Source organism: Macaca nemestrina, chromosome 18, assembly GCF_043159975.1.
Source record: "Macaca nemestrina isolate mMacNem1 chromosome 18, mMacNem.hap1, whole genome shotgun sequence".
In the NCBI taxonomy this organism is placed as follows: domain Eukaryota; kingdom Metazoa; phylum Chordata; class Mammalia; order Primates; family Cercopithecidae; genus Macaca; species Macaca nemestrina.
Genome location: NC_092142.1, coordinates 66,874,654 through 66,897,233, shown reverse-complemented (window position 1 = coordinate 66,897,233; position 22,580 = coordinate 66,874,654). Strand labels below are relative to the sequence as shown.

At 51.9% G+C, this 22,580-nt stretch overlaps 1 protein-coding gene across 6 annotated transcripts; it reads right to left on the bottom strand.

Annotated features, from left to right (window-relative positions):
* Window positions 1–60: 60 nt before the first annotated feature.
* On the bottom strand, window positions 61–22,531 carry LOC105491409 (translin associated factor X interacting protein 1). 6 transcript variants are annotated; one of them, XM_011757790.3, is made up of 16 exons: window positions 22,225–22,531; window positions 14,052–14,151; window positions 7,486–7,598; window positions 7,213–7,339; window positions 4,398–4,491; window positions 3,335–3,531; window positions 2,850–2,985; window positions 2,295–2,464; window positions 2,053–2,212; window positions 1,847–1,977; window positions 1,567–1,692; window positions 1,283–1,435; window positions 1,055–1,164; window positions 752–878; window positions 549–655; window positions 61–373 (listed from the first exon to the last, which is right to left on the bottom strand). In XM_011757790.3, exons 1-16 carry the CDS (start codon window positions 22,461–22,463, stop codon window positions 133–135), a joined length of 2,331 nt encoding a protein of 776 aa, XP_011756092.2. In that variant the 5' UTR covers window positions 22,464–22,531; the 3' UTR covers window positions 61–132. The 6 variants fall into 6 exon arrangements, with proteins under 6 accessions (XP_011756092.2, XP_070940865.1, XP_011756096.3 ...); XM_071084764.1 differs by lacking the exons at window positions 14,052–14,151; window positions 22,225–22,531 and adding an exon at window positions 13,676–14,032; XM_011757794.3 differs by lacking the exons at window positions 4,398–4,491; window positions 7,486–7,598 and having other exon boundaries at window positions 22,225–22,366.
* Between the last annotated feature and the right edge of the window lie 49 nt (window positions 22,532–22,580).

Here is a 22,580-nt window from a genome sequence, read left to right as displayed (position 1 = left end):
GCCAGCCAGGCAAGGACTGATTCCCCCCCACAACTCCCCAGCACAGTCTGGAGAATGGCATGGGTTTAGACAAACGCTTTTATACTAAAAGCTAGGGGTTAGCAGGACGAGCACGCAGGCTGCACACAGGCTCTAGTTTGCAGGCTCTGGCTCTCGAGGTCCCGCACGCCTGATGTCAATCACCTGAAGCCGCTCCAGGGCAGTCTGGAGGATTTCCACCACGCCTTCTTCCTTCTCGTCACTGTCCTCTGGCAGTTCCAACTCAGGGAGCTGGAAGGCCTGGCTCATGTAGGTGTTCACAGTCTGCTTGTCCAGGCTGGGGTCGATGGTCATCAGGGCCCCTCGCAGCTTGGGCAGAGTCACCTCCTCATGGCTGCCCCACAGGAAAAGAGAGTGACAGGCCCTGACCCCTCCTCTCCATGCCCCAGACTCCCAGGTGCCCTCCTCTGTGCTGAGCTTGAGTAGTGGATGGTGCATGGTACACAGGGAGACCCAGGGGCTTCAGGGGCCCAGCCTGTGGGACTTGCCTATGGATCAGGGTCACTCACAGTTCTATGCCCAGCTCCTGCTTTAGCTGCAGTAAGTACTCATCCTTCTCATCCATGTATTGTTCCCAGAGCTTTTGCACAAAGGGCTCACTCTGGCCCTCCTCATCCTGGGATGGGCCACAAGTCAGGGGGAGGGCATATTGGCCTGGGTCCAACCAAGGCTGGGGCAGGGGCCAGGCCAGTTCCCGGACCCACATACCCACCTCCATAAACAGTGAACGGTAGTTGAGCAAGTCTGCATTGCTGCTGCTGGGATGCCAGCCCCCTGCCTCCATCAGCTCCTGGATTTGCTCTTCTGTCTTGAGAGGGAAGGTACTCTTGAGGACAGTGCTGTAGGGGAGACATGAGGGCCAACAGGGACCTGCTGAGGCCTGCTTGTGCCTCTCCGTAGTGCTCAAAAGGGAGTGAGTTCCAAGGCTGTGGCCCTTCCCACCAGGTGCCCCTTTTCCCTGCAGATGCAGGAACAGTTGGGTAGGAGTTGGGGGTGGCCTGGACCAGCCTCTCACTTGAACTGCTCCATGGTTAGTAGCCCCTCGTTCTGACTGTCAGCATTTGTCATCTCCTTCAGCAGCTGGGCTACTGTCTCCTTCTGGGTGACATACACATTCTCACTCCGCTATAAGGAGAGAAGCATTATTCACTTGCTCTTCCTGGGAGTGGTGGGGGCAAAGCTGGTCTATGCTAGGGACAAAGACCCCTCTCAGTCTCCCCAAGGGGAATAGGCCCCAGCTCACCTTTCCCATCAAGACTGCATAGAACTGACTCATAAGCTCGTTGGAGTGGAAGATCTTGATATTTTCAAAAATAGTGTAAGCCCAGGCCATGGCATCACTGGGCCCAAAGCGACGCTCAAGGAAATTGAAGAAGAAGTCTGGGAATGTCTCTTTCTGCGGGATTGAGGAAATGCTCGGCCAGCCTGCCTTACGGTTGGTTGGCCCTCATCCCTGGCACCTCTGGACCTCCAGAGGACCCTGGATATGAAGACCACGCTGGACCAGAGTGGCTGGTGAGATCTGACCTGCTCCTCAGCAAGACGTTCCTTCCAGGCATCCTTGAGAAGGTCGACCACATCCTTCTTGCTTGGCTTCTTGTTCTCCACGAGGCCATCAAACCGAAGAAAAGCAGGGATGGCTTCCCCATAACCCTAGGAGGGAGGATATCAGCTCATCTCTGGACCCATCTGTGGCCCCACCCTCAAGCAGGGAAGAGCCCCAGTTGGTTCCCCGAAAGCTCATCTGAGCAGCAGGGCATAGCTGTTCTGACTCTGGCCCAAGCCCCACTCCTGGGGCCTCCCCTACCAGACCAGGGAAGAATTCTTTCTCCCGCAGCAGCCCTGAGCCAATCTCTTCCAGGAGCACGTCCACCAGCTGGTCGCTGTTCTTGCCCTCAGCCAGCATCTGCCAGCGCTCTGGGCCCCCAGCCACCACATCTGCATGTGGGGAGAGGGAGCTAGAGTCTGGGCCCACATGTAAGCAGGACCTGGGCCCCCGCTGGCTGCCCTCACCTTCACATTTGGTCCAGTCAGGCCTTGGCGTGGAAGTGCGCTGGATCTCCTGCAGCTCAGAGAAGAACTGGTCCCGCTCCTTCAGCGTGCTCATGTGCAGCTGCATCAGGATCTCATGCTCCTTGCGAACCTCCTCGTAGCTGGCTCTCAGGGTGTCCAGCTGTGGGCAAGGACATTGGCCCTGGCCCCCCACCTGTGAGACCCCGTCCTACCCTCCTGGCCCTGCCTGCCTGCCTCAGCACCTGCTCCTGAAGATCCTTGTTGGTCTTCTCCTGCATTTCAAAGTCCCTCCTAGGGACTACATCTCCAAAGTTGGCCTTCATGGTGTTGAGTTCCATCTGCGTGCGGGTCAGGTCTTGCCGGGTCATCTTAAGAGCCAGGGTTAACTTCACAGGGTCCTCCCCCCAGATGCCTGCCAGGGGAGGGGGCCCACCAGCCCGTGTCACCCTGGCTTTCTCGGGTTGCCCGAAGCCCTCTGCCCTTCCCGTTTGGGGTTCCCTGGGTCTTGCCCACAGTGCTACCAGCCTAGGGTTTCAGGCTAAAGTCTAGAAGCCCAGGAAACTGAGTAACAGGCCTGTCCAGCCCACCAGGAGCCTAGGCTGCCTCAGCTACCAACTGTGTTCCTACAATTCTCAGTTCAACTCAGAAGATACACAGCCCTGGGAGAGGCAGGGACATCTCCCCCCTGAATGGTTATGGAATGAGCAGGTCTTAGGAATGTTGAATGAATGGGGCTTAGGAGTGAGACCAGACTCCTCCAGCATCTCAGAGAAGAGAGAAACCCGATTCAGGCTTACCTGGGGACTGGGCTAATGACATGTCCTCTCGCTGGTACCGCAGCTCGTTCAGGTCTGCGATGAGTATCTTACGGGCATCTCGCTCACTGAGGTAGTGCAGGTACTCCTCAGCCAAGTTCTTCCTCAGTTTGGCCACCTGTGGAGAAGGTGGCTGTGTGGTCAGGGGCTGCCCTTGAACCCCTGTATGCAGTCGGTCACCCCAGGGAGTGGGCTGGGTGCTGGGTTGCCCCATTAGGGCCTGCGAACAGGAAAGGTGAAAGAAGAAGGAGATTGGCCATTTCTGAGAATTCGGCAAGGTACCACTGCTTCCCCCTTTGGGGAAAGTGCTGAGCCTAGCAGCAGGGCAGAGGGTGGAGTTAGCAAGGCTCTGGGGGTAAGGTGGTGGCTCAGTGTGTCACTCCTTGTAGAAAGGCAGAGCGGGGTAGGGGGTCACCCTTGTAGTGGGATTGGCAGGAATTCGGGGTCATCACACCACTTCCATTCACCTCGCTCTGCAGTGAAATCTTCTCCTCATTCTTTTTGTCGATGAGTTTTAGTAAATTCATCTTCTCTTTCTTGAGCAGGGAGATTTCATGTTTCTCCTCAGCTCTCATGGCCAGGATCCTCTCATTGCAGTCCTCATTCACAGTGACAAGCTTGGCCTTCAGGGGCTCCAGAGCCCGGATCTTCTCCCTTTGGTGGGCTAAGCAGAGACAGGTGGGAGAGCTGCTTTGGGGCCATGGACAGAAGACACAGACCCTAAGGTCATGGGTGAGTGGCTATGTCACTTGCAAACCCCAAGAGTCTCTGCATGCCTTGTTCAAAGCCATGGTCCCTGTTTCAGGCCTTCCTGCACTTGATTTTAAACCAAGGGCAGAGTTCAGATGAAGACCAGGGTGTCTCCCGTGTCCTTTCCCCTACAGCCTTAAGTCCTGCAGCTGCACTATGCCCTGTACCTCCTGAGCCTGGCAGGGGAGCCTGCTGACTCCCAGAGGTGCTCACTCTCTCCTGGGGTTCACTCTGTTTTCAACAGGGACGGCTCCACTGTGCTTCTCAATGACAGGGGTGGTCAGGTGCTCTGGGGTGCCCTATAACGGAACAGTCTGTGCAGAATGGCTGAGGGGCTTTGGTGACCTCAAGGCCCAGTTGGGTAGCTGCCCCCGCCCTGCTGTGGAGCGCCAGAAGGTCGAATAGGATCTTCTCCACCCCTTCCAGGCTGGGACAAGGAGGGGAGCTGCATTTCTGCATTTTTTTTTTTTTTTTTTTTTTTGCGATGGAGTCTTGTTCTTTTGCCCAGGCTAGAGTGCAGTGGTGTGATCTCAACTCACTGCAACCTCCACCTCCTAAGTTCAAGCAATTCTCCTGCCTCAGTCTCCCAAGTAGCTGAGATTATAGGTGTGTGCCACCATGCACAGCTAATTTTTTTGTGTTTTTAGTAGAGACAGGGTTTCACTATATTGGCCAGGCTGGTCTCAAACTCCTGACCTCAAGTGATCCACCACCTTGGCCTCCCACAGTGCTGGGATTACAGGTGTGAGCTACTGTGCCTGGCAGGAGGTGCATTCTTACCCAGCATCCCCTCATATGCATTCTTGATGGAGGATAGTAATGGCTTGTACGTTTTGAAGTCCTCTATGAAGAACTCAAATATCTCTCTGTAAGGCTGGCAAGAAAAAGGAACCCATCATCTCCTGGCCCACAGCTGCCACCCTTAGTGGGGAACTATTTTTCTTTTTCTTTTTTCCTGAAATGGAGTCTTGCTCTGTCACCCAGGCTGGAGTGCAGTGGTGCGATCTTGGCTCACTGCAACCTCCGCCTCCCAGGTTCAAGTGATTCTCCTGCCTCAGCCTTCTGAGTAGCTGGGATTACAGGTGCCCGCCACCATGCTAGGCTAATTTTTGTATTTTTAGTAGAAACGGGGTTTCACCATGTTGGCCAGGATGGTCTCAATCTCCTGACCTCATGATCCACCCACCTCGGCCTCCCAAAGTAGAGGGATTACAGGCGTGAGCTACTGTGCCCGGTCCTGTGTTTTTCTTTACTGGGCTTAGTAGTATTCCGGCGTAAGGCTGCCAGGTCACTTATATTCAAGTAAATGCCCTAGACACTACCTGGGTACCTCACAGTGCCATGGAGCCTGGGGGGCAGCTCTCTGGAGGCCTGTCCTGATGCTGTCTTTGAGGCCTAGTGGACCACCATGACCATAGACAGATCTCCACTCTGTGCCTGAGCCCCTCTCTGGCTCTCCAGGCAGCCAGCCTCTTGCCTTCTAGACACAGTATCATTGGCCTCTCACTTGTAACCTCTTCCCATCTTAGAGCCTGGTAGATTCAGGAGATTGAAGGTTGTACCCTTGCGTCCTGACATGCAAGTAGGGGTGTGGTCCCCTGTCCCATTTGGACACATGGGAGGTTTCTGGAGGCAGCATTGCTCACTGAAATGAGCACAGTTAGCCGGGCGCGGTGGCTCACGCCTGTAATCCCAGCACTTTGGGAGGCGGAGGCGGGTGGATCACCTGAGGTTGGGAGTTCGAGACCAGCCTGACCAACATGGAGAAACCCCGTCTCCACTAAAAATACAAAATTGGCCGGGCATGGTGGCACATGCCTATAATCCCAGCTACTAGGGAGGCTGAGGCAGGAGAATCGCTTGAACCTGGGAGGCGGAGGTTGCGGTGAGCCGTGATCGTGCCATTGCACTCCAGCCTGGGCAAACAAGAGTGAAACTCCGCCTAAAGAAAAAAAAAAAAAAAAAAAGAAATGAGCACAGTCTCCAGAGTCAGCCCTGAGTTTGAAGCCCAGTCCCACTACACCATAGTGGTATGCCTTCTTCCTTATCTGCTCAGGAGATCGATGTAAGGCCCCAGCCCAGGGCCTTGCACTTGCACACAGCCAGTGCTCAGTAAATGCTTTAGTCAATGACTAAGTCAAAAGGCAGGAATTATCTGTCATCATCCTTGTTTGAGCAGATTTGGTGATTCTCTCCCTAATATATACCGGAATCTGGGTTGGATCTTATGTATATATATCTCTGTCTCCCTCCCTCCCTCCTTATGCATCTGGGCTGGTTCCTTAAGCTTGGGGTTGTTGCCACTGGGCTGGTAAACACGGCGTGACCCCTGCTTGCCCAACTGCCAGCATCAGGCTCCATTCACTGATGTCGTGACCTAACCTGGGCACCAGGGATCACAGAGCTGTAGGGACTGGGCACAGCATCCAGGCCACCTGACTCAGGTGAGGAAACTCTAGCCTCAGGAGACTTTCACATCCACATTGCAGCCTTGCCTGATCACTGGCGTTTTCTTTCTTTTTTTTTTTTTTTTGAGACAGCGTCTCACTCTGTCGCCCAGGCTAGAGTGCAGTGGCACGAACTTGGCTTACTGCAAGCTCTGCCTCCTGGGTTCATGCCATTCTCCTGCCTCAGCCTCCTGAGCAGCTGGGACTACAGGCGCCCGCCACCACGCCCAGCTAATTTTTTGTATTTTTAGTAAAGATGGGGTTTCACTGTGTTAGCCAGGATGGTCTCGATCTCCTGACCTGGTGATCTGCCCGCCTTGGCCTCCCAAAGTGCTGGGATTACAGGTGTGGGCCACCGTGCCCGGCCTTCTTTTTTTTTTTGACAGAGTCTCACTCCGTTGCCCAGGCTGTAGTGCTGTGGCACGATCTTGGCTTACTGTAACCTCTGCCTCCTGGGTTCAAGCTTGCAGCTGGGACTACAGGCGCCCGCCAACACGCCCGGCTAATTTTTTTGTATTTTTAGTAGAGACGGGGTTTCACCGTGGTCTCGATATCCTGACCTCGTGATCCATGTTGGCCAGGCTGGTCTTGAACTCCTGACCTCAAGCGATCCTCCTGCCTCAGCCTCCCAAAGTGCCGGGATTACAGGTGTGAGCCTGAGCCACTGTGCCCGGCCTCACTGGCATTTTCATAGGATGTTTCTTGCTTCTGTTCAGGGAAGGAGACCCAGGAGAGCTGGGAGAGGTGGGTATCCCCTGAAGGTCTGAGGTGCTCACCTGGTAGGTGAGGCTTTTTTTGTTTTTGAGACGGAGACTCACTCTTGTCGCCCAGGTTGGAGTGCAGTGGTGTGACCTCGTCTCACTGCAACCGCTCCCTCCCGGGCTCAAGTGATTCTCCTGCCTCAGCCTCCTGAGTAACTGGGACTACCAGTGCTTACCACCATGCCCGGCTAAATTTTGTACTTTTAGTAGAGACGGGGTTTTGCCATGTTGGCCAGGCTGGTCTCGAACTCCTGACCTCAGGTGATCCACCCGCCTCGGCCTCCCAAAGTGCTGGGATTACAGGTGTGAGCCACTGTACCTGGCCGGTAGGTGAAGCTTCTTCCCACCCTTTCCCCGCCCTCCCCAAGTTTCTTCTGTGGCTCTGACCTGCAGCCTTAGTTCCTGGGTGGAATCTGTGCCCAGGTCCAGCAGGAGGAGCTCCTTGCGTAGGTAGTTTTCCAGCTCCTCCAAGTACCGGGGCTTGGCAGTGCGAAAGGGATGCTGCTGGCAGCTCCTGCAGGGGATGGTGGCTGATAATGTGGCCAGCACCCCCACGGGGCTCTTGTGCCCTCAGTCTGGGGCAACACACACCCCTGCCGTCTCCTGGCCCAAAGCCTGGCCCATGCCAGCCCACTCACCATGGGACTGACCCTGGCTTACCCTACTCGCTTCCGGTAGTCATCTGAACAGGGTTTTCGATTTTGCAAAATGGTCTGGCCACTGGTGTATGTGGGCCATGGGGACAGGTGCCCACCCATGGAGAACTGACCAGTCTGCAGGGAGGGACAGGTGGGGTTACCATGGCAACATTGCTCCCCTTACTAATGTTTCTCTCCATCCCTCCTCCCCCAGTCCTGACTTTTTTTTTTCTTTTTGAGACAGTCTTGCTCTGTTCCCCAGGCTGGAGTGCAGTGGTACGATCTCAGCTCACTGCAACCTCCACCTCCTGGGTTCAAGCTATTCTCTGCCTCAGCCTCCCGAGTAGCTGGGATTATAGGCACCCACCACCATGCCTGGCTAATTTTTGTATTTTTAGTAGATACAGGGTTTTACCATCTTTACCACACCCAGCCAGCCCTGAGGTTTTTTACAGACATCTCTCAACATGGTTCATAATTAAGACTGTGGGTTCTTGAGTTAGAGAGGGCTGGGGTTAAGTCTCAGATGTCCCTTATTAGCTATGTCAACTTCTCTGAGCCTTAGTCCTCACGTCTGTAAAAGAGGGATGATGGTAGTCTTTGTCACAGTGTATTGATGTGAGGATGCAATGAGAAAGCATAGTCGGGCATAGTGGCTCACGCCTGTAATTCCCAGCACTTTCCGAGGCTAAGGTGGGCAGACACAAGGTCAGGAGATCGAGACCATCCTGGCTAACACGGTGAAACCCCGTCTCTACTAAAAATACAAAAAAAATTAGGCTGGGCGCAGTGGCTCACGCGTGTAATCTCAGCACTTTGGGAGGCCAATGCGGGATCATGAGGTCAGGAGATTGAGACCATCCTGGCTAATGTGGTGAAACCCTGTCTCTACTAAAAGTACAAAAACAAAATTATCTGGGCGTGGGGTGAGTGCCCTTAGTCCCAGCTACTCGGGAGGCTGAGGCAGGAGAATGGTGTGAACCTGGGACGCGGAGTTTGCAGTGAGCAGAGATCGTGCCACTGCACTCCAGCCTGGTGACAGAGCAAGACTCAGTTTCACAAAAAAAAAAAAAAAAAAAAAAAAAAAGCTGGGTGTGGTGGCATGTGCTTGTAGTCCCAGCTACTTGGGAGGCTGAGGCAGGAGAATCGCTTGAACCCGGGAGGCAGAGGTTGCAGTGAACCGAGATCGCGCCATTGTGCTCCAGCCTGGGCAACAAGAGCAAAACTGTCTCGAAGAAAAAAAAAGAGAAATAGAGAAAGCATAATGTGCGCTTTATATGGACCCTGGCACCTGCTAGGAACTCAGTAAAGATCAGCCATTCTGTCCTGGCCAATGGCTTATGCCTGTAATCCCAGCAGTTTGGGAGGCCAAGGTGGGCAGCTTTTAGCACTTTGAGGCCAAGGTGGGCAGATCACTTGAGGTCAGGAGTTTGAGACCAACCTGGCCAACATGGTGAAACTCCATCTCTATTAAAAATACAAAAATTAGCTGGGCATGGTGGCGCATGCCTGTAATCCCAGCTACTTGGGAGGCTGAGGCAGGAGAATCTCTTGAACTCGGGAGGCAGAGGTTGCAGTGAGCTGAGATTGAGCCATTGCACTCTAGGGGGGGAGACAAGAGTGAAACTCCATCTCAAAAAAAAAAAGACTATCAAAATGGATGTAATTATTTATGTATGTATGTTTATATGTATGTATGTATTTATTTGAGATGGAGTCACACTCTCTTGCCCAGGCTGGAGTGCAGTAGTGCAAACTCTGCTCACTGCAGCCTCTGCCTCTTTTTTTTTTTTTTTTGAGACAGAGTCGCTCTGCCGCCCAGGCTGGAGTGCAGTGGCCGGATCTCAGCTCACTGCAAGCTCCGCCTCCCGGGTTCACGCCATTCTCCTGCCTCAGCCTCCCGAGTAGCTGGGACTACAGGCGCCCGCCACCGCGCCCGGCTAGTTTTTTGTATTTTTTTAATAGAGACGGGGTTTCACCGTGTTAGCCAGGATGGTCTCGATCTCCTGACCTCGTGATCCGCCCGTCTTGGCCTCCCAAAGTGCTGGGATTACAGGCTTGAGCCACCGCGCCCGGCCAGCCTCTGCCTCTTGAGTTCAAGCGATTCTCCTGCCTCAGCCTCCTGAGTAGCTGAGATTACCAGTGCCTGCCACCACGCCCAGTTCTTTTGTATTTTTAGTAGAGATTACAGGTGTGAGCCACCGCACCCAGCTCACACCTGATTCTCAGCACTTCGGGAGGCCCAGGCAGGTGGATAACCTGAGGCCAGGAATTTGAGACCAGTCTGGCCAACATGTTGAAACCCCATCTCTTCCAAAAATACAAAAATTAGCCGGGACTGGTGGTACACGCCTGTAATCCCAGCTGCTCCGGAGGCCAATGCAGAAGAATTACTTGAACCCTGGAGGAAGAGGCTACAGTAAGCAGAGATTGCACGACTGCACTCTAGTCTGGGCGACAGAGAGAGACTCTCTCTCACCAAAAAAAAAAAAAAAAAAAAGAGATGGGGTCTCACTATGTTGCCCGGGCTGGTCTCGAACTGCTGAGATCAAGAGATCCTCCTGCCTTGTCCTCCCAAAGTGCTGGGATTACAGGCTTAAGTCATGGCGCCCAGCCTAATTTTTATAAAAGCACAAAATAATCCTGGAAGACACCTGAGAGTTTATTTTTTATTTTTTTCTTAGAGACAGGGTCTTACTCTGTCACCTAGGCTGGAGTGCAGTGACCCGATAACACCTCACAGTAACTTCAAACTCCCGGGCTCAAGAGATCCTCCCACCTCAGTCTCCCTAGTAGCTAGGACTACAGGGGCACACCACCACTCCTGGTTAGTTTAAAAAATCTTTTTTGTAGAGATGAAATCTCCCTATGTTGCCAGGCTGGTCTCAAACTCCTGGTCTCAAGCAATCTTCCTTCTTTGGCCTCCCAAAGTGTTAGGATTACAGGTGTGAGCTGGCCTTGTTTTTCAGACTTTATTTTTTGAGACTGAGTCTCGCTCTGTCGCCCAGGCTGGAGTGCAGTGGCACAATCTCTGCTCACTGCAGCCTCCGCCTCCTGGGTTCAAGCGATTCTCCTGCCTCAGCCTCCCTAATAGCTGGAATTATAGGCGCATGCCACCACGCCCAGCTAATTTTTGTATTTTTAGTAGAGATGGGGTTTCACCATGTTGGCCAGGCTGGTCTTGAACTGACCTCAGGTGATCCACCCACTTCGGCCTTCCAAAGTGCTGGGATTACAGGCGTGAGCCACCGTGCCCCGTGGTTTTTCAGACTTGTGAAAGACCAGCCCTTGGCCGGACGCGGTGGCTCATGCCTGTAATCCCAGCACTTTGGGAGGCCAAGTCGAGCAAATCACGAGGTCAGGAGAACCAGACCATCCTGGCTAACACGGTGAAACCTCGTCTCTACTAAAAATGCAAAAAATTAGACAGGTGTGGTGACACCTGCCTGTAGTCCCAGCTACTCGGGAGGCTGAGGCAGAAGAATCGCTTGAACCTGGGAAGCGGAGGTTGCAGTGAGCGAAGATTGTGCCGCTGCGCTCCAGCCTGGGCGACAGAGCGAGGCTCCGTCTCAAAAAAAAACCACCACCACCACCACCACCACACACACACACACACACACACACAAAACAGTCCTCGTGTTCTGTCTACTGTTTCTACCGGGAGAAAATGGGGCTACCCTCCTTTGCTTGCAGAGGCGAGTGGAAGCTGGAGAACCAGCTGCCATGGCCGATTGTTGGTGAGGTTATTAACAGCTGAGGGATCTCCGCCCGGTAGGCTGGAACGCAATGCTCCCCGGGCGCTCCGTGCTCTCTGCTTCTCCCGGTAGGTAAAAACGGGAAGGCGGCCCTGGAGGGACGGCGGGAGGGAACACTGCCCCCTGGTGGTTGATGTCGCTCTAAAGAAAGTTGAAATGAAAAAGCCTGGCTCACGGAAGGTGGCAGCTGAGAAGGCTGCCTGGGAGCCTCAGGGCTCTCCCCTAGTCATCAGGTCTTTGGGTTGCGCTTGGTCTCTGCGAATAATCCATATTGACCCCAGCTTTCTCCTCCCTGGAGTCACTCCCACAGGAGTGTTGGACCAGCCCCACAAAGTGTGTGGCCCATGTGTTTCCTAATTCCCCACGAGGGTCATGGTCACACAAGGAAAACCCATGCTGTTCCACTGTGAGCCAGAGTTGTAAGTTTACTCAAATGTGTTTTTTCCCTTATGAGATTTGGACAATGGCTATTTGCTGATTAATAACAATCCTATGATCATATCAACAAGAGCCCAAAAGTACTTAATAAGACAGCATTGGGGCTGGGCACAGTGGCTCACGCCTGTAATCCCAGCACTTTGGGAGACCGAGGCAGGCGGATCACGAGGTCAGGAGTTCAAAACCAGCCTGACCAACATGATGAAACCCTGTCTCTACTAAAAATACAAAAATTCACCAGGCATGGCTGGGCGTGGTGGTTCACGCTTGTAATCCCAGCACTTTGGGAGGTGGAGGCAGGCAGATCACGAGGTTAGGAGATCAAGACCATCCTGGCTAACATGGTGAAACCCCGTCTTTACTAAAAATACCAAAAAAATTAGCCGGGCGTGGTGGCGGGCGCCTGTAGTCCCAGCTACTTGGGAGGCTGAGGCAGGAGAATGGCATGAACCTGGGAGGCAGAGCTTGCAGTGAGCCAAGATGGCACCACTGCACTACAGCCTGGGCAACAGAGCGAGATTCCATCTCAAAAAAAAAAATTATCCAGGCGTGGTGGTGCACGCCTGTAATCCCAGCTACTCAGGAGGCTGAGGTAGGATAATCACTTGAACCCGGGAGGCGGAGGTTGCAGTGAGCTGAGATGGCGCCACTGTACTCCTTCCTGGGCAACAGAGCACGACTCTCAAAAAAAAAAAAAAAAAACAGCATTGGGCTCGGTGTGGTGGCTCACACCTGTAATCCCAGTGCTTTGGGAGGCCAAGGAAGAAGGATAGCTTGAGCCCAGGAGTTCAAGACCAGCCTGGGCAACGTAGTTAGATCCACTACAAAAAATACAAAAAATAGCCAGGTGTGGTGGTGCACTCCTGTAGTCTCAGCTACTCAGGAGGCTGAGTGGGAGGATTGGTTGAGCATGGGAGGTGGAGTCTGCAGTGAGCTGTGTTTGTGCCACTGCACTCCAGCCTGTGTCAGAGCAAAACTCTGTCTCAAAAAAATAAGATTAGCTGGGTGTGGTGGCATGTGTCTATAGTTCCAGCTACTTGGGAGTGTAAGGTGGGAGGATCACTTGAGCCCAGGCATTTGAGACTGAAGCAAGCCATAACTGTACCACTGCACCCTGACAGGCAAAAGCCTGTCTCAAAACAAACAAACAAACAAACAAACAAAACGCATTCATTTCTTTTTTTTTTTTTTTTGAGATGGAGTCTTGCTCTGTTGCCCAGGCTAGAGTGCAGTGGTGTGATCTCGGCTCACTGCAACCTCCACCTCCCGGGTTAAAGCGATTCTTGTGCCTCAGCCTCCTGAGTAGCTGGGACTACAGATGCACCACCATGCATGACTAATTTTTATAATTTTAGTAGATATGGGGTTTCACCATGTTGGCCAAGCTGGTCAAACTCCTGACCTCATGTGATCTGTCTGCCTTGGCCTCCCAAAGTACTGGGATTATAGGCATGGGTCACTGCACTCAGTTCTTTTTTTTTTTTTTTCAATTTAAATTTCATTTCTCGGCCGGGCGCGTGGCTCAAGCCTGTAATCCCAGCACTTTGGGAGGCCGAGGCGGGTGGATCACGAGGTCAGGAGATCGAGACTATCCTGGCTAACATGGTGAAACCCCGTCTCTACTAAAAATACAAAAAACTAGCCGGGCGTGGTGGCGGGCGCCTGTAGTTTCAGCTACTTGGGAGGCTGAGGCGGGAGAATGGCGTGAACCCGGGAGGCGGAGCTTGCAGTGAGCCGAGATCACACCACTGCACTCCAGCCTGGGAGACACAGCGAGACTCCGTCTCAAAAAAAAAAAAAAAAAAAAAAAAAAAAAAAAAAAAAAAAAAAAAAAAAACTTTAAAACAAAGGAATGGCGGAGAGATCTGGAGTGAACATGGTAGAGACACATCTCTTTCCTACTGCCTTCACACACCTACTCAGCAATGATGGAGCTATCAACATTTGGCAGCCATTCAGGTAGCCTGTTAGATACTAGGGCCATAAAGACAGAAAGATATAGTCACAGCCTTGAAGGACCTTGGCAGATCGGGTGTGACCATCCCAGCAGGTAGCACAGTGCCTGGCGTGTTGGCGGGAGGGATGTGAAGTGAGGTCCACTGCAGAATGCTGAGCTGCAGGCGAGGGGTGTCTGTGGGCAGAGGTGAGTTCTCTCTCTGCCTGGGGAGATCCGGGAAGGCTTTTCCGGTGAGGAGCAGGCAGCCAGAGTACACCTTTCTTCCCAAAGCGTGGTGGGCCTGGCCTCTCTGAGCCATACTCTCTGAGAAGAAGCCACTTGGTGGGCATGTTTCAGGTGGGTATGTTTCAGGTAGGTGGTACTCTTGGGTTGCAGGAAGGGAGACAGATAGGGTCTGGGGACTGATATTTGAGGTTCCAAAACAACACTGTCACTAACCAGCGTCCTTCGTTTCTGAAGAAGCTTGCGTTTCTGGGTACTCTTGTTTTCTGTGATAAAGGATTCATCTATGGTCACTCCTGAAGGTTGTGGCTGTAATCTGCACAGAGAAGGGAAAACTGATGGTGGGTGACAGAGTCCAGAGTTGGGAGAGAACCCCCATCCTTCCTAGATCCACAAGGCATAGCCATCTCCCCGAGCTAGGCTCTGAGTCTTCCCAGTGCTGCTCCAGATTCCCAGAGAAACTGCCAAGCAAGTCCCTGGCCTTGGGTCCAAACCATTTGCCCTACATTCCCAGAAACATTCTTTTCATCACCAAAATTTCACCAACTACTGCAGCAAGATACCGATATCCCCCCATGAACCCAGAGAACCCCATGGGCCTATACTTCTGTTCAGTGTTCAACTGTGGCTGTGATGTTGGTTTCACGTACACAACTCTGGCACACTCTGGGGCTGTGATACAAAGGGCAGGTGCTGTAGGACAAGAAGCACAGGGTCTGGGGTCCAGGATCTGGGGTGTAAGTCTGAATCCTGCACTTACTGGCTGATAGGGTCTAAGGGCTGACATCTGGGGTTCCAATAGGACCACCCTTGAGCAAGTCATTTAATATCTCTCAGACTGGTTTCTTCACAAAGAAGTGGAGACAACTGTTTTTTTTTTTTTTTTTTTTTTTTTGAGACAGAGTCTCACTCTGTCACCCAGGCTGGAGTGTGGTGGTGCGATCTCAGGCCACTGCAACCTTCATCTTGCGGGTTCAAGCAGTTCTCTGCCTTAGCCTCCTGAGTAGCTAGGATTACAGGCACCGGCCACCACGCCTGGATAATTTTTGTATTTTTAGTAGAGATGGGGTTTCACCATGTTGGCAGGCTGGTCTTGAACTCCTGACCTCGTGATAAACCTGCCTTGGCCTCCCAAAGTGCTGGGATTACCGGCGTGAGCCACTGTGCCCGGCCAGAGACAACTCTTGCTTTGCGTATCTTACACAGTTGTGAAGTTTATTTTATTTATTTATTTATTTTAAGACGGAGTCTCGCTCTGTCACCCAGGGTAGAGTGCAGTGGCACCATCTCAGCTCACTGCAATCTCCACCTCCCGGGTTCAAGCGATTCTCCTTCCTCAGCCTCCTGAGTAGCTGGGACTACAGTCCCCTGCCACCATGCCCAGCTAATTTTTGTATTTTTAGTAGAGATGGGGGTTTCACCATGTTGGCTAGGCTGTCTTGAATACCTGACCTCAAATGATCCATCCACCTCCGCCTCCCAAAGTGCTGGGATTACAGGCATGAGCCACCACCGCGACTGGTCTGAAGTTTTTTTTTTTTTTTTTTTTTTTGAGACGGAGTCTCACGCTGTTGCCCAGGCTGGAGTGCAGTGGCGCGATCTCGGCTCACTGCAAGCTCCGCCTCCCGGGTTCCCGCCATTCTCCTGCCTCAGCCTCCTGAGTAGCTGGGACTACAGGCGCCCGCCACCGCGCCCGGCTAATTTTTTGTATTTTTAGTAGAGACGGGGTTTCACAGTGGTCTCGATCTCCTGACCTTGTGATCCGCCCGCCTCGGCCTCCCAAAGTGCTGGGATTACAGGCTTGAGCCACCGCGCCCGGCCTGGTCTGAAGTTTAAATACGAATTAGCTGGGTGTGGTGGTGGGTGCCTCTAATTCCAGCTACTTGGGAGGCTGAGGCAGAAGAAGCACTTGAATCTGGGAGGCGGGGGTTGCAGTGAGCCGAGATCGCACCACTGCACTCCCGCCTCAGTGACAGAGTAAAACTCTGTCTGAAAACAAAACAAAAAAAATTAGATGTGTATCTGGGCGTGGTAGCTCATGCCTGTAATCCCAGCACTTTGGGAAGCCAAGACAGACAGATTGCTTGAGCCCAAGAGTTCGAGATGAGCCTGAGCAACATAGTGAGACTTTGCCTCTATTTATTTATTTGTTTATTTATTTATTTCTGGTTTCAAACTCCTGACCTCAGGTGATCCGCCTGCCTCAGCCTCCCAAAGTGCTGGGATTACAGGCGTGAGCCACTGCACCCAGTCAATTTTTTTTTTTCTTTTTTCTTTTTGAGACAGAGTCTTACTCTGTCACCCAGGCTGGAGTGCAATGGCGTGATCTTGGCTCACTGCAGCCTCTAACTCCCAGGTTCAAGCGATTCTCCTGCCTCAGCCTCCTGAGTAGCTGGGACTAAAGGTGCATACCACCACGCCTGGCTAATTTTTGTATTTTTATTAGAGACAGGGCTTCACCATGTTGCCCAGGATGGTCTCGATCTGACCTTGTGATCTGCCCGCCTCAGTCTTCCAAAGTGCTGGGATTACGGGTGTGAGCCACCATGCCCGGCCTATTTTTTTTAATAAATAAAAAAAATGAGATATGCAAAATACCATGTAAACTGCAATGAACTGCTAGATGTTCATTATGACTGTAGAACGGGAAAAGCCTCTTAGGACAGCCATCCTAGGAAGGCATTTGAGGACCAACAGGGAGGGCTACTGTGGGCAGGCAGGCTCAGGTGGAACAAAAGGAAGAAGTAATTCCAACAATCCATGGGGTGGGGGTGTATGTTGCCAGATAGATCTTGTGTTCACTCCTCTTGCTTGCTGGTGACTTTGGGCATGCCGTTTAACATCTCTGAACCTCAGTGTCTTTGCCCATAAAAGTAGGATTAGGACTACCCAAACTCCAGGGAAGTTGAGACCCCTAATGTGAACTCAGTTGAGAAACTCTGTCCTGTAATGCTCCTCAGCTATAGTCCATGGAGCAGTAATATTCCAAACCCTAGTCCTCTATTGCCTCTCGACATTGGACAAGTGTGAGCAAAACACATGGAGTAAGCAGTTGGTGAGGAGAAGGAAGAGTGTCTGCCCAGATGAGTGTGGGTGTAAGACAGTCTTGGAGACCAACAAGGTACAACAGATCAACCCCAAGTGCTCACTGGGTTAAATCAATACCTTCTTATCAAAACTAATCTATTATCCGCCGGTGTGGTGGCTCAAGCCTGTAATCCCAGCACTTTGGGAGGCAGAGGTGGGCAAATCACGAGGTCAGGAGTTCAAGACCAGCCTGGCCAACATAGTGAAACCCTGTCTCTACTAAGAAAATACAAAAATTAGCTGGGTGTGGTGGCAGGTACCTGTAGTCCCAGCTACTCGGGAGGCTGAGGCAGGAGAATCTCTTGAACCTGGGAGTCGAAGGTCGCAGTGAGCCGAGATGGAGCCACTGCACTACAGCCTGGGTGACACAGCGAGACTCTGTCTCAAAAAAAAGTAAAGACTAATAAATTCTCCAAACTCTGTTCTTGCTCATGCTGGAACCACCAGGAAAGGCAAGGTAAGCAAGAAAATTGGGGAATTCTATAAATTCTGAGAAGCTGTTGAATGGAAAAGTTTAGTAGGTAACAGATGTTGTTAGTTTTGAATATCAAAGGAGACAACATTATAAAACAGACCTAAAACAAGGCAAACCAAACACCTTCTAAGGCCTGTACACTTATCCAAAAAGCTTAGGATGCTTGGGCTGGGCGTGGTGGCTCACGTCTGTAATCCCAGCACGTTGGGAGGCTGAGGTGGGCAGATCACAAGGTCAGGAGACCGAGACCATCCTGGCTAAGACAGTGAAACCCTGTCTCTACTAAAAATACAAAAAATTAGCCAGATGTGTTGGCATGCGCCTATAGTCCCAGCTACTCAGGAGGCTGAGGCAGGAGCATCACTTGAGCCTGGGAGGCAGAGGTTGCAGTGAGCTGAGATCGCGCCACTGCACTCCAGCCTGGGCAACAGAGCGAGACACTCCATTTCAAAAAAAAAAAAAAAAGGAGCTTAGGATGTATTATGTTAAATATTTTACGGTAACCCTCAGAGGGGAATGGGAAACATTTATATTTCTACCTCAAAGCTAGACAAAACTCATTTTTTTCTTTTTTTTTTGAGACAGAGTCTCACTCTGTCGCCCAGGCTGGAGTGCAGTGGCGCGATCTCGGCTCACTGCAAGCTCCGACCCCTGGGTTCACGCCATTCTCCTGCCTCAGCCTCCCGTGTAGCTGGGACTACAGGTGCCCACCACCACGCCCGGCTAATTTATTTTTTTGTATTTTTAGTAGAGACGGGGTTTACACCATGTTAGCCAGGATGGTCTCGATCTCCTGACCTCGTGATCCGCCCGTCTCGGCCTCCCAAAGTGCTGGGATTACAGACGTGAGCCACCGCGCCCGGCCTTAAGCTCAGTTATTTAAGAGGTAGTAGGCAGTGGGTTTGTCAGGAACGTATCTTGGTATTCAGTGAACGCAAGCTGCTGAGTTCTATCCACCAAGTGCCAGGGTTATGAGTGTGAAGGGAAAAAAGCCAATAGGGAGGAGAAGCCTGCCCCAGGAAAATGCACAATTTGAAGGTCCCTTGCAGAGGGTCCTGATGACATGTTCCACAGTGCTAAGGTCTAGCCTATCCATCATCCTGCCCCTCTTTAAAGGGAAAGGATGGGCCGGGCGCGGTGGCTCAAGCCTGTAATCCCAGCACTTTGGGAGGCCGAGACCATTCTGGCTGACACGGTGAAACCCCGTCTCTACTAAAAAAAATACAAAAACTTAGCCGGGCGAGGTGGCGGGCGCCTGTAGTCCCAGCTACTCGGGAGGCTGAGGCAGGAGAATGGTGTAAACCCGGGAGGCGGAGCTTGCAGTGAGCTGAGATCCGGCCAGTGCACTCCAGCCTGGGCGACAGAGCGAGACTCCGTCTCAAAAAAAAAAAAAAAAAAAAAAAAAAAAAGGGAAAGGATGAGGACACCCACAGTGTCTCTAAGAGAAACAGTGACTCTGGCCCAACATATATCACTAAATCCTGGTGAATAAGGAATATGGTAGATTAATGATGTTTGTATTTGCTTTTAATTTTATTTATTTACTATTTTTGAGACAGGCTCTCACTCTCTTGCCCGAACCGGAGTCCGATCTCGGCTCACTGCAACCTTCGCCTCCCAGGTTCAAGCGATTCTCCTGCCTCAGCCTTCTGAGTAGCTGGGATTACAGGTGCCCGCCACCATGCCCGGCTAATTTTTGTATTTTTAGTAGAGACAGGGTTTCATCATGTTGGCCAGGATGGTCTCGATCTCTTGACTCCATGATCTGCCCACCTCGGCCTCCCAAAGTGCTGGGATTACAGGTGTGAGCCACCGCGCCTGGCCAATATTTTGTATTGCTATTAGAAACGGGGTTTTTGCCATATTGCCCAGCCTGGTCTCAAACTCCTGAGCTCAGGCAATCCACCCACCTTGGCCTCCCAAGGTAATAGGATTATAGGGGTGAGCCACCGTGCTTGGCTGTGCTTTTTTTTTTTTTTTTTTAATAGACAGGGTCTTGGCCGGACGCGGTGGCTCAAGCCTGTAATCCCAGCACTTTGGGAGGCCGAGACGGGCGGATCACGAGGTCAGGAGATCGAGACCATCCTGGCTAACATAGTGAAACCCCGTCTCTACCAAAAAAATACAAAAAATTAGCCGGGTAAGGTGGCGGGCGTCTGTAGTCCCAGCTACTCGGGAGGCTGAGGCAGGAGAATGGCGTAAACCCGGGAGGCGGAGCTTGCAGTGAGCTGAGATCCGGCCACGGCACTCCAGTCTGGGTGATAGAGCGAGACTCCGTCTCAAAAAAAAAAAAAAAAAAAAAAAAGATAGGGGTCTTGCCTTGTTGCCCAGGCTACAGGGCACTAGTGTGATCAGAGTTCACTGCACCCTCTCGAACTCCTGGGTTCAAGTAATCCTCCTGCCTCGGCCTCCTGAGTAGCTGAAACTTTTTTTTTTTTTTTTTTTTGTAGGGACAGGGTCTTACTATAGTGTTTCCCAGGCTGGTCTTGAACTCCTTACCTCAAGTGATCCTCCCACCTTGGCCTCCCAAAGTGTTGGGATTACAGGCATGAGCCACCATGACCAGCCCTGTGCTTCTTTCTTAAAATGGATGGGGATTCTCTTTCTGGGTCTGCTTCATATCCTTTTCATAGAGAATGGAAGTTTACTAAATTATTCCTGTGCTGGGTAGCAATTCTCTCTCTCTCTCTGTCTCTCTCTCTCCCCCTTTTTTTCTTTTTGAGACAGAGTCTCACTCTGTCACCCAGGATAGAGTGCAGTGGCGTGATCTCGGCTCACTGCAACCTCTGCCCTCTGCCTCCCTGGTTCAAGCGATTCTCCTGCCTCAGCCTCCCAAGTAGCTGGGATTACATGTGCCTGCCACCATGCCCCGCTAATTTTTTCTTTTTTTTTGAGACGGAGTCTCACTCTGTTGCCCAGGTTGGAGTACAGTGGTGTGAGCTCGGCTCATTGCAAGCTCTGCCTCCCAGGTTCACGCCATTCTCCTGCCTCAGCCTCCTGAGTAGCTGGGACCACAGGCACCTGCGACTGCGCCCGGCTAATTTTTTTTGTATTTTTAGTAGAAACGCTTAGTGTCACTGTGTTAGCCAGGATGGTCTTGATCTTCTGACCTCGTGATCCGCTTGCTTCGGCCTCCCAAAGTGCTGGGATTACAGGCATGAGCCACCGCCTGGCTAATTTTTGTATTTTTAGTAGAGACGGGGTTTCGCCATGTTGGCCAGGCTTGTCTCAAACTCCTGATCTCAGGTGATACACCCGCCTCGGCTTCCCAAAGTGCTGGGATTTTAGGCATGAGCCACCGTGCCTGGCCCCAACAATTATCTTTCTCAAGCCTGCTGCCTGGTTCTTGTAGACTAATTTTAACTCTGGATAAAAATCATCAAATTGGCATTTCCTGTTCTTAGGGACCTTTTTTTTTTTTTGAGATGGAGTCTCACTCTGTTGCCCAGGCTGGAGTGCAGTGGCACAATCTCGGCTCACTGCAAGCTCTGCCTCCCGGGTTCACACCATTCTCCTGCCTCAGCCTCCCGAGTAGCTGGGACTACAGGCGCCCGCCACCTCGCCCGGCTAATTTTTTTTATTTTTAGTAGAGATGGGGTTTCACCGTGTTAGCCAGGATGGTCTCGATCTCCTGACCTCATGATCTGCCTGCCTCGGCTTCCCAAAGTGCTGGGATTATAGGCGTGAGCCACCGCGCCTGGCCTTTTAGGGACTTTTGTAGGCTTTTCACTGTCAAGGCAGCAGACCCTGAAGGCTGAGAGTTTAGTTGGGATTGGGTGGTGGTTTTTTTTTTTTTTTTTTTCCCCCCACTGGGAATGAGTAGAAGGGGGGACACAACATTCATTCAACACTTACTGGGTGCCTATTTACATACAAGAGCTGTGGTAAGAGCTTCACATATTCTGTCTAAATGTTCCCAACAATGTTTGTGGGGTGGACTGTATCATTCCCATGTTTGAGATATATAAGCTGAGGCCTGGAACTTGAAGGGCCTTCTCTGAAGTCCCAAAACTAGAAAATGATTTGGCCAAAATTTTTGTTTTAATCCATATATATGGCTTTCCAAGCTGATGGAGCTGGTCATATTTTGCAGTATCCAGAGGCTATACACCTGAGTACAGGTAGAAGCTACCCAAAGGATGATCTCACCAGGTTTCTAAAGTATTTCTTTACTTGTACATGGTAATATTACTACTTTATACAGTTGTTATGAGGATTAAATATGGTACGTAGGCCGCGTGCAGGGGGTTCATGCTTGTAATCCCAGTTTGAGAGGTCAAAGTGGGAGGGTCGCTTGAGTCTAGGAGTTCAAAACAAGCCTGGGCAACTTGGTGAAACCTCGTCTCTACAAAACACAAACTAACAAAGAAACACCCACAAATTATCCGAGCGTGGTGGCGCATGCCTGTAGTCCCAGCTACTCGGGAGGCTGAGGCAGGAGGATTGCTTGAGCCTGGGAGGTCGAGGCTGCAGTGAGCCGTAGTAGTGCCACTGCACTCCAGCCTGGGCGACTGAGTGAGATCTTGTCTCAAAAATAAAATGTTTAAAAATGTGGTATATAAAGCATGTGGCATATAGTACATTCAATACAAGTTGGTTGTTACTAGCAATGATAAAGTACGCCTGCCCTTTTGCTAGCACGTACCGTCTTCACTGGGCTAAATCAGCCCGATTTTAACCGTTCCTGCAACCACTGACTCTGTGGTGCTGGAGCCCTAGATCAATGGTCAGAGGCCAGCAGGAGGTGCAGAGGTCCTATCAAGTGCCATTTCCCTCTCTAGAAATACTCCAGCCATCCTCTCTGCCCTCATCCCGGCCAGCGCCTACCTCGACGCGGACGAGAAGCTGTGGTACCGCGACTGCTGGCAGGCCATGACCCACGGGCAGGGGGGCAACCAGCACCCGCGGCCTGGGAAATTGTGGTAGTGTACAGCCCGTCGCCATGGCGACCAGGCCCCAGAAGCCCCCGCGGTGAGGGCGGAGTCAGGGATGCGCCGCGCCCCTGAGCCTAGCGCCCGCAGGCTGGGAGCAGGACAAAGTAGCAAAGGTGGACTGGGACCCAGCATCGGGTGCCCTGAGAGTCAATCACTACAGCCGATTTGACCCCAGGTACCAGAACTGGGGCAGGGGGATGAACAGAGGCCATGGGGAGAGAAGTCGGCTGAGAGGCCGGAGCCGCTTTG